The 17,040-nt window shown below is 36.4% G+C and overlaps 1 protein-coding gene across 3 annotated transcripts in view; it reads left to right on the top strand.

The window, feature by feature from the left end:
- NAA35 (N-alpha-acetyltransferase 35, NatC auxiliary subunit) overlaps positions 1–17,040 on the top strand; it is a 101,258-nt gene that overhangs the window by 34,631 nt on the left and 49,587 nt on the right. For all 3 annotated transcript variants that reach the window (XM_081237827.1, XM_081237826.1, XM_081237828.1), the window contains exons 7-11: positions 4,534–4,600; positions 4,680–4,723; positions 5,933–5,983; positions 6,648–6,731; positions 7,561–7,675. In XM_081237827.1, the coding sequence (XP_081093953.1) occupies positions 4,534–4,600; positions 4,680–4,723; positions 5,933–5,983; positions 6,648–6,731; positions 7,561–7,675 (361 nt within the window). The remainder of the gene's footprint in view (positions 1–4,533; positions 4,601–4,679; positions 4,724–5,932; positions 5,984–6,647; positions 6,732–7,560; positions 7,676–17,040) is intronic.

Here is a 17,040-nt window from a genome sequence, read left to right as displayed (position 1 = left end):
GAAATATTTATGCAAAGTATTTTATCTGTGAAATGAATAAAGCAGTAATAAATCACAACTGATACATTGTGACTATTAAGTTTTAGAAGAGTTTGAAACAGTTTTACTTAATTAGAATATTAGTACAATCAAGATTACTGCTTTGGTGAAATCACATTCAATTCTGATATTGGGTGTTCTGTTACAGTTATGATTGTAAATATTTACTATTCTAAATTTCTTTGTAAGGCTGCATTGTTTCAAATGCTGTGTTTTATAGAATGCTAAATATCCCTTATAATTTTCTGCAGTTATATCTTGGTAGTATTGTAAAGATATCGTAGAGTACAAGTGAAGAACATGGGCTTTATCTGTCAAGACATCTTACTTCTGTCCCTGGATAATAAGCTCTATAATTGCCGTGATAGTATTTTACCATTGTATCCCTGGTATTTAACCTATACCAGCCATCATAGGGTGCTCAGAAAATGATTTGTCCATTGCTCAGAAATGGACAACATTTTTTCCCTACTAATTACTCACCTCTAAAATCTTGATATCAAGCATACTATCCTTTGATCCATACCACTTAGTTGGATTCCCCTATTCCTTCCGTCCTTTAGTGCCACAGAGACCTCCAATTCATAGGTGCTGTCGCTTTAGTTTTCTCTGTTACTTTCCTCATGTTCTCATTTCCATGGCCCAGTTAGTGCTAAAATCACTTTTCAAACACCCTTGCTCCTCTAATCTCATCATGTGTCACTTATCTGACAAAACCCCAACCACCTGCCTACTTGCTGCTTGCACCCAAACAACAGAAGGTAGCTAGGGAAAATTCACATCTGTGTGTCTGTTCTCACTTTAATTTTAGGACTGCAAGTCTCAGATGGGCACTCAACACTAGAGACAATCCTATTCTACAACACTTCCGTAGCAAACTTGCTTTTCTAGTCTCTAAGATGACTTTTTCCCATGTGTTACTTCTCAGACCTCCAGTGCCAACTCTCATTGTCAGCTTGCTTTCTACCATAATGGGATATTAGATACAGTCAGATGCAATTAGAAGTATCCCATCTTCTCACTATCACAAATGCTAACCTGTTATGGTATCCACACACTCTGTTGTTGTTAAAATGAAAGTATCCCTGTGACATTCTAAGCTCTCAGCCCCTCCACTGTGTTCTAGATTCTATCCCCTCTAGCCTACTGCAGTTAGTATCCCTTTCTTTGTATTGTGTTGCTGCTGTATCCTTCACTACAAGATTATTCTTACTGGCATATAAACATGTTTTTACATGACTCAATTTAAAACCAAAACACCGCAGTTCCCTTGATTCCATGGCTCCTTATATCTACAGTCTTATTTCTCTGCTACCCTACATGTATCAAAAACTCCTTGAATGAGCTGTTAATATTGATTTATTTTACTTTCTCTTTGATTCTCTTCTCGCCCACACCAATTGGACATTCTTTTACCACTACAGAAACTGGTCTTAGCAAGCTCCTTAATGATATCCGTCTTGCTAAATCCAGTGTTCTCACTCCTCCCTCTTCAGCCTGTCGGCTTCATTAGACTCAACTGACCACTTTTTGAAATACTTTCTTCTTATCTTCCTATTATGACAATCTGTTGGATTTCTTTCTTTCTCGCTGGTGAGTCCATTTCCTGTGCTTGCTCCTGTAGATCTCCAGTTCTCTTGGGCTCTCCCTGGGTTGACTTCCTCTAATTCTGTGGCTTTTAATACCAACTATAAGCTGATGAAGTCCAAATTGATATCTCTAATCCTGATTTCCTCCTCTGACTTTCAGACTAAAGCAAGTGCCTTCCTGAAACCTTCCCTTGGATGACCAAAGGAATTACAAACTTAATATAGTTAAAATTTTACTCCATTTCTGCCCTTAAACCTGCTCCTCCAAGACTGCCCCATCTGAGTAAATGGCATCATAATTTACCAGTTGCTCAGACGGAAAACCCTTGATTGTACTACAGTTTACCTCATATTCAGTTCTTCAGCACATCACGTTGGCTTTACCTTTTAAATATATCCTGATTTCAATAGCTTCTCATCATTTCTGGTTATGGTATCAGTCCCGTTCACCATCAGCTCCTGCTTGGACTCTTGGGTGGTATCCAGTATCTGGTCTCTCTGGGTTTACTTTGATTTTTGTCCTCCTTAAGTCCACAGAGTTTCAGTAGTGATATTTTAATGGCAGCGTCTGTTGACATAACTCTTCTGCTTCAGACCTCCAATGACTTAGATTAAGTTCTTGTTACTGAGGTTTGTATTTATTACACAGACCTGTGATAGTCTCCCAGATGAATGCTTTTCCTTAGACTCTTCTTGGCAAACTTAAGGGTCCACAGATAGGGCTTACAGGTTGCTTTTTTTCCCCCCATTTTGTTTTTTCTACACAGTGTTGGTCTGCTTAATTTTTTAAAACTTGGTAACATTAAAAAGTCTGATGATTTTACTTTAAATTAGGTTTTTGTTCTGAAAACCTAGGAGACCTTACCAAACTAGTGCTGTATTCATTCATGACCATAAGAGGGTAAGCAGCGGCCTACTTCCTTTAGATGACACGTATGTTCTCTCATTTGCCACAATCTCCACCACTCCTCAATGTAACTTGTAACCAGCCTGATGTTCTTAGTAAGGTTAACGGCCAAATGGCCCCTGCCCTGAAGTAGCTCATCATTCCTTCAACAAATAGGTTTGAACAGTACTCTGTGCCGAGCGCTATTCTAAGCCCTAGAGATAAAGCACGAATACAACAAAGCCCTGAGCTCAGAGATTATGCATTCCTTGGGACAAATAGTCAAGGTGTAAGTAAACAAATTACATACATAATGTCAGGTGATGACAAGTTCTGTGAAGAAAAGTAAAGTAGGGAAAGGGGATATAAAGTGGTGGAGGGTGCTATTTTAGAGAGAATGCACAGGGTAAACCCTTGTATGAGAAATTGACATTGAAACAGAGGCTGGAATATAGTAAGGGATGGAGCTTTGTAAATATTTTGAAGAAAATCAGTTTGGGGAGGGGGGTTCAGTGGGTACAGAGGTCCTGAGAAGAGTGTGTGTTTGATATGCTTGAAGGACAACAAGAAGGCCTGTGTGGTTGCAGTGCAGTGAACATGGAGATGAGTGGTAGGTAGGAAATGGGGTTGGAGAGGGAGACCAGGGCCACATGATGGAGGGCCTTAGAGGCCATGGGGGAATTTTACTGTGAGGAAGAAAATTCCTGAAAGGTTTTGAGTAGAAAGTGACATGAAATGGCTTATCTTAAAACAATCCCTTTGGCTTTTGGTGGTGAATAAATTATATAGCAGACAGTTGTGGAAGGTGGGGGACCTGTCTGGAGACAGTTATAGAAGTGAGAGATGGTGGATCCTTGAACTGGAGATAGCTGTGAAAGGAGTCAGACTTGGTGATTAGAATTTGAAGATAGATCCTACAGTGTTTTCTGATGGATCTGATATGGGTTTCAGGAAAACGAGATGACTTGAAATTCAGGTTTTCAGCCTGAGTAAAGGGATGGGGGTGCCTTTTAGCAATGTGGTAAACACTAGGAGAGTTCCTATTTAGACATGTATAATTTGAGAATCCTGTTTGATGTCCAAGTAGAGATAGAGTATAAACTTCATCTGGAGGATAAGTTTATAGCTTTGTAATACAACCTGAGACTTTTGAAAGACCCAGTCCTGTGAGGCATACAATTCTGAGTTCTTTGAGACTAAAGACATTGTTTGTACTTCTTTCTGTTTGTCAGATATAGTACCTGACATGAATTGCATGCTTACTGATGTTTTTGTTAAGAGTTCAGAAATTTCACTATAGTTCTGGCCACTGCTGTGAATATCTGTTATTTCATTATATTAGGCTTTTATATACATTTTTGTAAGAATCGTAATATGGCAGAAACACCCCTTTAATAGAGCTTCTAACTTCATAGCTGAAATCAGCCAGATATTATTAAACTCTTCATAGTGAATCCAGCAAACCACTTAATTTGCTAATATCCCAGCAGTGTTTTAAATGATTTGGGGAGTGGGAATCCATGTATGAATCATTTGTTTTCGTTAACAGTGGGCAGAAGCGGGAATGTGGTTTTGCTGTCACTGAGTAATTCTATTTGAGAAGACTTAACCTTTTAGCCTAACAGTGTGTAAAATGACATATAATAAGTTTTGAAGAGTCTTGTTTAAATTTTGCAAATAGAATTATTACATATTTATTGTTCACCTGTGAATGTGAGAATTCTTTGTAAGTGGGGATTATTTGTGATATTATCATAAGCATTATTTTGTAAATGAACATACTAAATGCAAGTATGTTTAAATAGCCTGAGGGCAGCAATTGAAATTAAGGGGACAGAGACAACATTAGAATGTGGTGTTTTAATGGTATGCCTGTAAAGAAAGCTTGGATGTATGATAGCAATATTTAGGGTGACATTCCATTACTGTTTTCTTATTAGCAAATAGTGATTTTGTAAGAGAAATATAATGAAAGGTTTTGCTACTATTCAAGGGCCTAATTATTGCTTTTCTGTATAGGAAGATTTTCAGTCAATGACTTATGGATTTAAAATGGCCAACAGTGTGACAGATCTTCGAGTTACAGGTAAAACCATTTATAAATATAATTCACAAATTTTACATTTGGATTTGTTTCCTTTTAAAATCATTGTCTCTCTTTCTAGGCATGCTAAAAGATGTGGAGGATGACATGCAAAGAAGAGTAAAGGTATATATTTTTTTCTCTTTTCTTTGGTATAGGATATTTGTATTCTTCTAAATGTCAGGTTAACTTTAGCTAATTACAAATAGCTAGTGTAGGTAGGACCACCGACTTTCTTTATATATGCTGTACTGTTTTTTGGTAATGAATTAGAACACTGCTAGAGGGGTTTCTTGTGAAGTAGTGTTACTTTCAAGTACTGAAAATTTAACCCTTTCAAATTTTTTCAATTTTTTGCCAGTGTTTTAAAATTTTAGTATGCTATTTTAAGAATAGCATAAGATTCTAGAATTTTAAATTCCTCAAAGGTAAGGACTACCTTCTTCACCTTTGTATCATTAATAGTTAGGGCACTGTCTAGAACATAGCAGAAGAGCTCAGTAAATGGAAGCTCCTCAAATCTGATAAAAGCCTTCTATGAATGACATCCTTTGGCCAGATGATCCTGATGATTTTGTTCTCATAGAAATTAAAAATGATAAAAACTTACATTTCTTCTATTTTTTATACCTGTATAACACAGCATGTTTGTCAAAACAATTTTGCATTATTGTCTTATTGGATATTTACAGTTATTCAGTGCATTAGGCAATAAAATGCACTTTTAGATGAAGAAAATACAGCTGAAAAGAGTTAAGTAACCTGTCTTGAGTCTTATTTAGGGCATGCCATTAGTTAGTGGCAGCTCCAGGGCTAGAACCCCGATCTACCAGATCTTCCTGTGGTACTGCCTTGGAATTTTGTCAGAATAGTCACCCATATGTAACACATGTATTAAAAAGATGTTTTGCATTTTAGTATAGAGCTGATCAGTATTTACCATGTGACTTTATGATGTGATTTTGTAAAGGTTACTTTTTTTTCTAACAGGGTTAGTTTGGAGAGCATCAAGAATTTCAGTTAACAGATTTTTTAAAAGCAGGAAGTACTATGTACCATGTGCTTCTGCTTATGTTTTTCATTGTTTTGCTTTTGCTGTTTTAAATACCTTATTCTTTTGTGTGATCTTTATAATTTATATCAAAATGAACTTTCTGTACATAGTATTAATAGGAAAATAAATAATTGATACGGCTTTTTTCTTCCAAATATTTTTCTTCAAATAGATTCTTGCATATACTCAATAAATTAATTTATTGCTTTATGTTGTATAATTGTAATCTAATGCTTTTACAGGTTTGTGTGTGTTTTAATATACCTTTTTTAAAATTTTAGAGTACTCGAAGTCGACAGGGAGAAGAAAGAGATCCAGAAGTTGAACTAGAAGTAATTGAACTTATTTTCTGGTAGATAATATCAGAGAAGTTAATGTTGTAGTTTTATGAACTACGTTATAATTTATGGAAGCCCTTTTTAAGGTATTTCTTTACAAATTGGACATTGCAAGGGAGTTTATTTCCCTTGTATTTATTTTGATAAAATTATAATATAGCTCTTTCAAATACATGATTTCAAAAGCTCTTCAATATTCCTGTGAGGTAGGAAGGAAAAAAATGATTTTTTTTTAACAGATGATCCACCAAAAGTTGGCAGAATTCAAGAACTTACGCAGTATCAAAAGTTGTCAAACCTTTGTTAAGATCCTAAATTTTCTGACTCTGCTTAAAGCACCTTTTTATCAGTCCTTTTAAAAATGCTAATTAAATCAGTTTTGAAATAATAGTGTAACTCCTGACTTAGGGAAAAATCAGTCCTCTTGATACATAAGCTTTATTATGTATTTCTATTTCAATAAAATAGGCTTTGTTTTATTATGTTTTCTGCAGCTCATTTTTCAGACATTTAAAAGACTATAAGTGAAGGTGTTTGTAATGTATTCAATAGTAAGTTATTAACACTGAGATTTAGGACTTAAAATACTATATTTTAAAATGAAATTTCTTTGACAGACTTTGCATCTTTTAACTTTTAGTCCTTTCTTGTTTTTTAGCACCAACAATGTTTAGCAGTATTCAGCAGAGTGAAATTTACTCGAGTGTTACTGACAGTGCTTATAGCTTTTACTAAGAAAGAGGTAAGGGTATTTACTATAACCTAAATTTTAGTGTTTTTGTTTTCAATGGAATGCTTTATTTTGGTAGTTCTGAGACTTTTCCACTGAAATGTATATGCACACATATACAGCACTCAGTATTTGGTGTGTTTACATCAGAGTATCCCTGATTTTCTCCAAAAGTCACATGAATTTTACATTCTGCTCCATAACATGTCCATGTCTGTTGTTGATATAAAAATAACATATTACATATTAGTTGGTAAAATAATAGAAGCTGAAATTGCTTCTGGGTAGTTATTGTGAATTGGAGAAATTAAAAATGAGAGTTTTAGGTAGGCCTCTTTCATTCAGTTAAATAATTAACTTAGATTTGTGTGGAATAGATGGTGAATATTTTTGTGTGTGTATTGCATTAACTCTAAGTAAATTACAGACTAATTTGTAAATGGTTAATAAGTGGTAAGTAGAGATCCAACCTTTACTAACTTCTGTAATTCTGTTCTTTTTTTAAAATTTCACCTTGATGAATGATTTAGTAGGAATGTTGCAATTTCCCATTTTCTAGTTGATTGCATCTCTCTCTTTTTTTTTAAACATGAGATTAGTAGAATAAACCAGAAATCTTTCCTATTGTTCTTTAATGGCTCCTACATTGTATAGATATGGGTAAAAAAATTATTTCTATCCTAACAGGATCTGGGCATCCTATATTAAGTGAATAGTTTGTGAAAACCAATGTCATTACAACAAGCATTTAATTTCATTATTGTTTATAGGATTTTCCTATTTAATGTATATCTTTCAGTGAAAGAATATGTAAGAATGTTTTTGGTGATTTATTTGCTAGACCAGTGCTGTTGCAGAAGCTCAAAAATTGATGGTTCAAGCAGCAGATCTTCTTTCTGCCATTCATAATTCATTGCATCATGGCATCCAGGCCCAGAATGATACTACAAAAGGAGGTAATTGTCTGTTTTGCTCCTACTCTTTTTTTGTTCTTTCCCATCCAGCATGTATAGTGTTTGGTTTGTTCTAAAATATCCGTTAAGTCAATCTATGCAGACTTTGGAATGTTTTGCTCCATAGACTTACATAGAGTGTTGATGGTACCTTCTTTTTAAATTTTTTCTAGACCAGTTTGCCATCTCCTGTATCTTACTGTTTGGGTTCTGAGTCTTTACCCTGTCTCGTGATCAGGCTGTGATGTCAGCAGTAAATCATTCTTTTTTAATCACGTCTCCCCTTTACTCCTTTGAGAGATCATCAGTTCCGTTACAGTCTTCCCTGATTCCACCAGGCAGGCCTAGGTATTCCCTCTGTGGCCTCATTGCATTCATACATGCCTTTGTTACATTTTTTTAGTATATTATATTATAGTTTACCTTTTGTCTTTCCATGAGATTTTTAGTACTATTAGGCCAGAGTCTCTTCTTTGCTTGTCTCTACAGTGCTTGGTACGTTGTTGACAGGCAGTAGATTTTATTAATGAATTAGGCCTTAAAAATAAAAGGAATAGTGTACTTTTATTGTAAAAGCTCCGACTGAGTTAACATTTTAGTAATGTGTAGCAATTTTGGTTATCCTTAAAACCATTAAAATGAGATGATATTTGTATTTTAAAATTAGTTTTTCACAGTTGTTAGTCCTCTGACCAGGAAATCCAGTTTTATTGATTCACACTCCTTTCCTTTTTCATCCTTTCCCCTCCTTTTAGGGACAGAAGTTGTGATATTCCCCTTCCCATGAATTTTTTTCTTAATCAAAGTTTAGGTAGTGGAGCAGTCCAAAAGGTAATTTGGTTTAGGAAATCAGTATTATCTTTATGGTTAATAATTATGCTGAACTTATAAATTTATTATTAATTCATTACCATTTTCTCATTTTCTCCAGGAGAGGGGAAGATAAGTGACTATTAGATGATTGACTAGGTGACATTTTATAACCATGGGACCTTAAAAAAGAAAAAGGTTTTTATGCATAGCAAGCTATCTAGTACATGTTTACAGAGAGGTAAACATATCTACAACTCTTCAATACTTTGTAATCTAGTGCAAGAATACTTTATGAAAACCACTGTAAAATACATTTCTTCCAAGTAATTTGTTTGGTTGGTTATGTATCAATAGGGTATTATGATGCGAAACAAGAGTCTTTCAAATGACTCTATTCTGATGCTCCTTTTGCCATATCCTGACTACTGTGGGCTGTTCTGGTCTATAACTGAGGATAATAATTGCCATGGGAGCATTAGTTGCCCATGTGCTTTGTGGCTTCCCTGTAGTTCAGATCAGTCAGCACTTAAAAACAAACAAACAAACCTGTGTGTATATTCTCAACTATTTCTCTGGTTTTATGGGCTGTTCATGAGTAAGCTTTAGGAAGATGGTTTGCATAAAGTTGGTTTGAATAAACTAAGCAAGTGAAGTTTTAAATTTAGGGAGTATTCACTCTGTGCTTAGTTAAACACTGTTTAAGCTCACTTAATTTAACTTTGTAATTATCCAACTGAAGCATGAAGCTAAACAGTTCTATAATAAAAAAGTGAATGCCTTCCCAGCAATGTTTATTCTAAGAAAATGGTGATAAAGCCATAGTATAGATTAGTTTTGGTCTCAGGTTATTCATTTTGCCTTCTTAATATTAGTACAACCCCAGCTAGTGACAAAGTGACTGTGTAAAGCTTGAAATTGCTGAGCATTAATTTTAGCTTCTCATTGAAAAGCTACTTAATCAGTGGGAACTTGGAAACAGTGGTGTAAAGGGAGAAAGTAGGAAGAATCAAACTTGATTCAAGGATTACTTGCTGGTGGGTTTACTCAGTGGATGTGATGTGTTGAAGATGAAGGAGGCAGAAATGGTTTGGGAACAAGAGATGCTTAAGGAAGGCAGCTCAGGTATGACAAATGGGGTTTTTTGACGTGGTGACATGGAACAGTCCACCGACAAAGTAAATATTTTGCTCTGGAAAATGGACGGAAGAGCAGGTTTTGGAGTTATTTTCATGTTAAGTGCTAATTAAAATTGAAGGAGTGGATATGGTCAGGGCTTGCTGAGTTCAGGACCTTGAGTTAGAACTTTGTTGAAAAAACAAGAAGAGGATCCAGTGAAGCACATGTTGCTCCTCGTGTTTGCTTATGCTGTTGTATTGCTTGTGAATTCTATACTTCTTTTTATACGTCCGTGGAATTCTTCAAAATAATGTTCAGATAATTTCTTCCAATGAGATTTTCCATGTTCTGCTTGTCAAAATTTATTTCTCTTTCCCATATTCTTTTATAGTTATCTGTGGGTTAGGCTTGGTTTACTCTTTAGAATGCAAGCATCTTTTTTTTTTTTTTTTTTTTTGCGATACGTGGGCCTCTCACTGTTGTGGCCTCTCCCGTTGCGGAGCACAGGCTCCAGATGCACAGGCTTAGTGGCCATGGCTCACGGGCCCAGCCGCTCCGCGGCATGTGGGATCTTCCCAGACCGGGGCACGAACCCATGTCCCCTGCATCTGCAAGCGGACTCTGAACTACTGCTCCACCAGCGAAGCCCAAGATGCGAGCATTTTTAACAGTTGCTAATGGAAATGAAAAATTTAATTACACTTATGTTGCCTGAAATTGGTAGGTACTTTTGAAGTGTATCTCCAAATCTGATGTTCAGTTTCAAGAGGCCTTGGAGAATTCCCTGGTGGTCCAGTGGTTAGGACTCTGTGCTTTCACTGCTTCAAGTAACGGGTTCAGTCCCTGGTTGGGGACCTAAGATCCCATAAGCTGCACAACACGGACAAAACAACAAAAACAAAAAGAGGCCTGTCATCCTTTTGAAAAAAACTTAAAAGGCATTCGATTCAAGTGGTAGATTAAAGATATGCATTTACCTTCTGAAACCTTAATGAAACAATGGTAAGTGTTTGGATTTTTTTAAAAAAATAGGTATAATCAATAACGAGGAAAAGGAAAAGAAGACAATAGCAACAAAATTTTAGAAGCTGGAAGGACATTGAGCTGTCTGTCCACAAGTAACTGAGTTCTTAGCCACTGATTGGGAAAGTCAAGATACAGTCCAGTTTATACTGCAGATCCTTTGAAGGGCCTCATTTTTAGTATACCAGGTACCTCTAAAAATGAGGATGAGAATTAATGGTGATGAGAACTGGTTGAAAACTGTTTAGAAACAGAGATTTCCTCCCCATTTTCTCCATGGAAACATTCCTGAGCCTCAGAATACTAAAAGTTTATTCTCTGGAATAGGGGAGCAGAGAGATTCTGAATTGAGAAGATATCAGACACTGTTGAATGGTACACATTATGGGGAGCTAAGTGGTAATTTAAATACTTATTGTAACACCTATTCTCCCCTTTCCTGCACACCATGTCAAGCTCTAGCTGTTTTTTCCCCCCTACTCAGTTTCCAAAACAGTGCAGCCTGGCTATTGCACTTCACCTAAGAATTTGGAAGACTCTTAGGGAAATCTGGCAAGCCCAAGAGATGGAGAAAAGCATCAGCAAAATCTAAATTTATTGGTATTAGCAGTTCTCCTGATAAAATGGTTTGGTAGAAAAGCCTAACCTAATTCATAGAGCTCTTAATGAGGTTTTGGTCCTTTAGTTTCAAGCCTGAGTATATAGTCATGGGTGGAAATGTCTAGCCTATAAAAAAGACCAAAACAGGCAAGCAAACAAAAACCTTTAAAAAAATGAAAAAAAAATGCGTATGTAAAACAAAAATAGGATGTTATTTAAAAAAAGGGAAAAAAGAGTATATTTGAGGTTCACGGTATAAGAGCAGAAATCATTAAAAAAATAGAAAATATAGAACATAAAGTTGAGGAAATCTTAGAGAAAGTAAAATAAAAATGAACAGGTTGAAAATAAAGAGGAAAAAAGTAAAAATACTATAGGATCAGTCCAGAAGGTCCATTGTCTAATAAAGATAAATAATAAACAAGATAAATGAAGGATAAATTGGTAAAAGTTTTTCCAGAAATAGAGATCAGATAATAGAAGCAAAAAAAAAAAAAATCACTTGATCATTTACAAAGATTTCCTGGAAGGAAATGAAGCAAATACCCAGGTTAAGAGGGCCAGTAAAGAGTTACCCAGCACAATTAGGATGAAAGTAGACTTCTATCAAGGCATATCATCATGAAATTTCAGAATAGTGGGGAAAAGTAGAAGATCCTAAGAGATTTGAAAGAGAAAAGCAAGTTGCACACACAGAATCAAGACAGAATGTAATCAAACTTCAGCAACAGGAATGGAAGCTAGAAGTTAGTGGAGCAAAGAACAAAGTTGAAGTGGTCACACTTCTTGATTTTAAAACTTACTGCAGTGCTACATTAATCAAGAGAGTTTGGAACTAGCATAAAGATAGACATAGATTAGTGGACTAAAATTGAAAATCCAAAAATGATCCCTCATGTTTGTGGTCAGATGATATTTGACATGAGTGCCAAGACAATTCAATGGGGAAAGAAAAGTATTTTCAACAAATGACACTGGGACAATTGGATAACCACATGCAAAAGAATAAAGTTTGGTACCCTCCCCCACCCCCCTTCACATCATAAACAAAAATCAACTCAAAATGGATCAGTGACATAAATGTAAGAACTAAAAATATGAAACTCTAAAACCTAGACATAAACCTTAAGAATCAATAAAAAGAAAAATTAAGTCAATGAAAAAATAGGTAAGGGATGTATAGAAATTAGGCATTTCTCTGAATAAGATTGACAGATGGCCAATAAGCATGTGAAAAAATAGATGTGCCATGGGAAATGCAAATCAAAACGAAAAGATACCACTTCCCAACCACTGTAGTCAAAAAGACAGATAGTAACAAGTGTTGGTGAGGTTATGGAGGCACTGAAACCTTCATACACTGCTGGTGGAAGTATAAAATAATGCAACTGCTTTGGAAAACAATCTTGCAGTGTCTCAAAACGTATAATGTAGATTGATTACATGACCCAGCCATTCTAATATTAGGAGTATATATACACCCAAGAGAAATGGAAACGTATGTCTACACAAAAAGTTGTACAGTAATGCTCACAACACTATTATTCATGATAGCCAAAAGGTGGAAACAACCCAGGTGTCCCTCAGCAGATGAGCCGATAAATGTTGTGCATCCATGCAATGGAGTAGCATTTGGCAATTAAATGAAGTACTAATATCTGCTACAACATGGAGGGACCTTGAAAACATGCTAAGTAGAAAAAGCCAGTCACAAAAGATCATATATGATTTTCATTTATATAAAACATCCAGAGTAGGCAAATTCAGGGAGACAGAAAGTAGATCAGTGGTTGCCTAGGGCTGGAGGAGGGTGGGAAGAAGGGAGGACTGCTAATGTATATGGAGTTTTTTCTTAGGGTAATGAAAATGTTCTGTTTCTCATGGTGGTGGTGGTTTTATAACTCTGAATATACTAAAAACTATGTTGTACACTTTTAATAGATGAATTATATGGTATGTTAATTATATCTCAGTAGAGTTGTGATTAAAAGAAAAGCAGTGGACCAGTGTTTTCAGAATTTGGTGGGGGAATGGTTTCTAATCATTGAATCCTTTTCCAAAACTATCATTTAATTGTAAAGAAAGATAATTTCAGGTATTTAAAATCTTACAAAATTAATCTCCCCAAAAGTTTTTCAAGGCTACTGGAATGTGCTCCATTAAAACAAGGGAGTAGGGCTTCCCTGGTGGCACAGTGGTTGAGAGTCCACTTGCCGATGCAGGGGACACGTGTTCATGCCCCGGTCTGGGAAGATCCCACATGCCACGGAGCGGCTAGGCCCGTGAGCCATGGCCGCTGAGCCTGCGTGTCTGGAGCCTATGCTCCGCAACGGGAGACGCCACAACAGTGAGAGGCCCGCGTACTGCAAAAAAAAAACAAAAAAAAAAACAAGGGAGTAAATCAAGGTAAAGGAAAGTATGGACTTCAAGGAGTATAAGAATCCAGCATAAGAGAATAATGAAGGAAATCGTAGGGTGATAGTGCAGCAAGATCATAAGATACTATATATCTGAGCATAATACATGGAGGACAAGTCCAGATTGAACAAAGTCACAAGGCTTGAGGGTAGATGGCTCAAAGTAGATACAAGATCTGTTGTCACCAATGAAATTGACACAATAGCTGTTCTCTTTAATGTAGAAAAAAGAAATTTAGAGAATTGGCAAAGGATTTGGGGTTGAATTAAAGTGTTAAGTACATACAAACAAAGCAAACAAAAAGTAAGAAGTGATTAACTTCAGAATATATATGAAAGTAATACTTATTTCCATGTTTGCAAAAGTTATCCATGGCCCAAATATGAATGTAATTTACTTAATCATAATGGTGCTGAACATTGATAATAATCAAAATTTTGATCTAACTGTGTTGGAGGTGAGAGGACAGAAGTGTATATATGCGTATAATTTATATGTGCTTATAGCTGCTACTTCATATTTTTTTCATTATCTCTTTTTTACACATAGCTCCTTTTGAAGCTGGAGTAAGTCAGGTAACGTGTAAAACTGAAAAAATATGAAGTAAGTAGCACTATAATAAGCTTGTTATTTGGTGATATGGAGGTAAATATCAAAAGAGCTAAGAAGAAGTGGAAGACACTACCTCTGGGAAGAGAGGGAATAATGGAATTGGCAGGAGAGGGTGGGCAGAAGATTGTTAGTTTTAATAAAAACCTTGTTCGGCTATTTTATTCTCAAGTGGTATGCATTTATGACTGAGTAAAAGAAACAAAAGTTAATGTAAATTAAAAGTAGATTAAAATATAGTTTAGAATTATGATGGTTTATTGTCTGGTAGTATTGCACCTTTAACTTCCTGAGGGCTGTACTTGGTGCTAAAGCAGAAATTATGCTGCCTCAACCCAGTCGACTTCATATGCTGGTTTGGCAGTGCACAGGAGAGGTGGGAACTGACTTCATTGTAAAATCACCACCCATTAGAGAGGCCTGTGTCATGAGGTACTAGTGCCAGGAACTTGAGATGGTTTTACTCTTTTAAAACATTTTCTTTTTACAAAAGATAAACATACATCCTCACACATGTGAGGGATATGTGTAATCTAGAGGACTTCTGGTTTTTGGAGTTAAAGATATTTCTGCTGCTTGCTTCTCTTGTCTACAACCAATTGAAAACTATAAGGAATATGAGAAACAGAATCCTCTCAACTTCTTAAAAAATAGGAAACCTTTATAACCTTAAAAAAAAAAAAAGGCAGCCAAACACTGTAACAGTAGGACCCAGATGAGAGAGAACATTGAGAATGGATTCCAAGATTTTCCTGGTATAAACAGAAGAAGTAAACGATCAAAGCACAGTGTTATCCAAAGTAGTTGGCATGATCTGAAGGACAAAACTAGGGATTCCTTTGGAATAACAGCTAAGAGTGGGGCACACAGGCTGGCTGTGGGAACCTACCTGGTTAATATCCTGGAGAGGCAGAGGAGGTGGGACTCTCTCAGAAACCATGCAAAAATGCTGTTTTTGTTACTCATGTAAGAGAGAGGAGATGCTATAGATGTTAGCAGCTTAGTAACTGGTAATCTTTGTCAGTAAAGGAAGTAGAAAGGTAACTTCTCTTGCATACTCACACAGGCATATCACATGTGGCTTAACTGCAAATCAGTGAGGCTTCCTGATAGTCTAGAGTGCTATTGTAACACCACATACAAATTACTGGCTCAGAAAGCATTCACTGAATGATTTAATAATAAAAAAAGAAACTGCACAGTAGTATTTACACACAAATATTCGAGGAAATTAATGAACAAAAACAAAAGGCAGAGGCAGATGAAAAACAGATCAGAAACATTTTTTTTGAGATTTCAAAAAATTTATTAAAAAATAACCTCTATAAAACAAAAGCACAGGGCTTCCCTGGTGGCGCAGTGGTTGAGAGTCCGCCTGCCGATGCAGGGGACACGGGTTTGTGCCCCTGTCCGGGAGGATCCCACGTGCCACAGAGCAGCTGGGCCGGTGAGCCTGTGCTCCGCAACAGGAGAGGCCACAGCACTGAGAGGCCCATGTACCGCCAAAAAAAAAAAAAAAAAAAAAGCACAAAACAGATATTAGGACCAAAGGAAGAAATAATAACAGAGTACACGTGAGCAGGCAGAGTTCAGGAAAGGAGAGAAAAATCTGAAAGTGAAGACCTAATTAAAAATAGCAAAAAGTATGCTAAGCATTGCTGAAAAATTGTAAAGGACATGGAGATCAGGACTATGGGGGAGGTGGGTGTCAGTGATAGGAGACTGTAATGGGCTGAATGATAGCCCCAAACATATCAAGGTCCTAATTCTCAGAACCTGTAATTATTACCTTATTTGGGAAAAAAAAGATCTTTCTGGATGTGATTAAGTAAGAATCTTTCCATGAGGAGATAATTTTGGATTATCTGGATGAGCCCTAAATATCATCCTAAGTGTCCTTACAAGAGAGGCAGAGGGAAATTGGACACACACAGAAGAGGAGAAAGTGATGTGATGACAGAGATAGAAGTTGGCATGATGCAGCTGTAAGCCAAGGAATTCCAGTAGCCACAAGAAACTGGAAGAGGCAAGGAACAGATTTTCCCTTAGAGCCTTCAGGAGTGCAGCCCTGCCAATACCTTCATTTCAGCTAAGTGATACTGAAGTTAAACTTCTGGTCCCCAGAACTGTGAGAGAATAAATGTCTGTCATAAAACACCCAATTTGTGGTAATTTGTTACAGCAGCCCTAGAAACTAATGCAAAGATAGATTGCATACAGTGGAATTGATCATATATATAAATGTATTGATAATTATGCCTTGCCACTTTTTTCAGACTTGAGGAACTGACTTAGAGTAATTTCTAGAAAGGGAGAAAACTAGATTGAACTCCATGGTATTGATTGAAATTAAAGATATGGGTATAGTACATAGTTTCTAATATATATAGGTTGATACAGAAATAAATGTACATGTAAATATGCATATGTTTGAATGTGCATTTGCGTGTATATAAACATACTTGTATGTCCACATAGCAGTGAGCACACTTAACATCTAGATCTTGCTTCCTAAAGACGATTGTCTGCTAAAAGGAGCCGGGGTGGGAGTCAACCAAGATAGTGACATAGGAAGTGTCCCTTCCTCCCATGGGCACACTGAATGTATACCTACACATGGAATGCTTCCCTCTAAAAACAATCCAGAAACTAGTTGAGCAACTTATACACATTGGACAGTTGAGGAAATATCCACATCAAAGGGGGTAGGAAAGGCTGAGACACACTTGTCAAAAACTCCACCCCTGACATAGCACCACACAATTGGGAGAGGACCCCCAATTCTCAGG

This window comes from Mesoplodon bidens, assembly GCF_964165515.1.
Source record: "Mesoplodon bidens genome assembly, chromosome: 6".
NCBI classification, from domain to species: domain Eukaryota; kingdom Metazoa; phylum Chordata; class Mammalia; order Artiodactyla; family Ziphiidae; genus Mesoplodon; species Mesoplodon bidens.
Note: the sequence above shows the minus strand (reverse complement) of the source record. Positions and strands in the feature narration are given on the sequence as shown.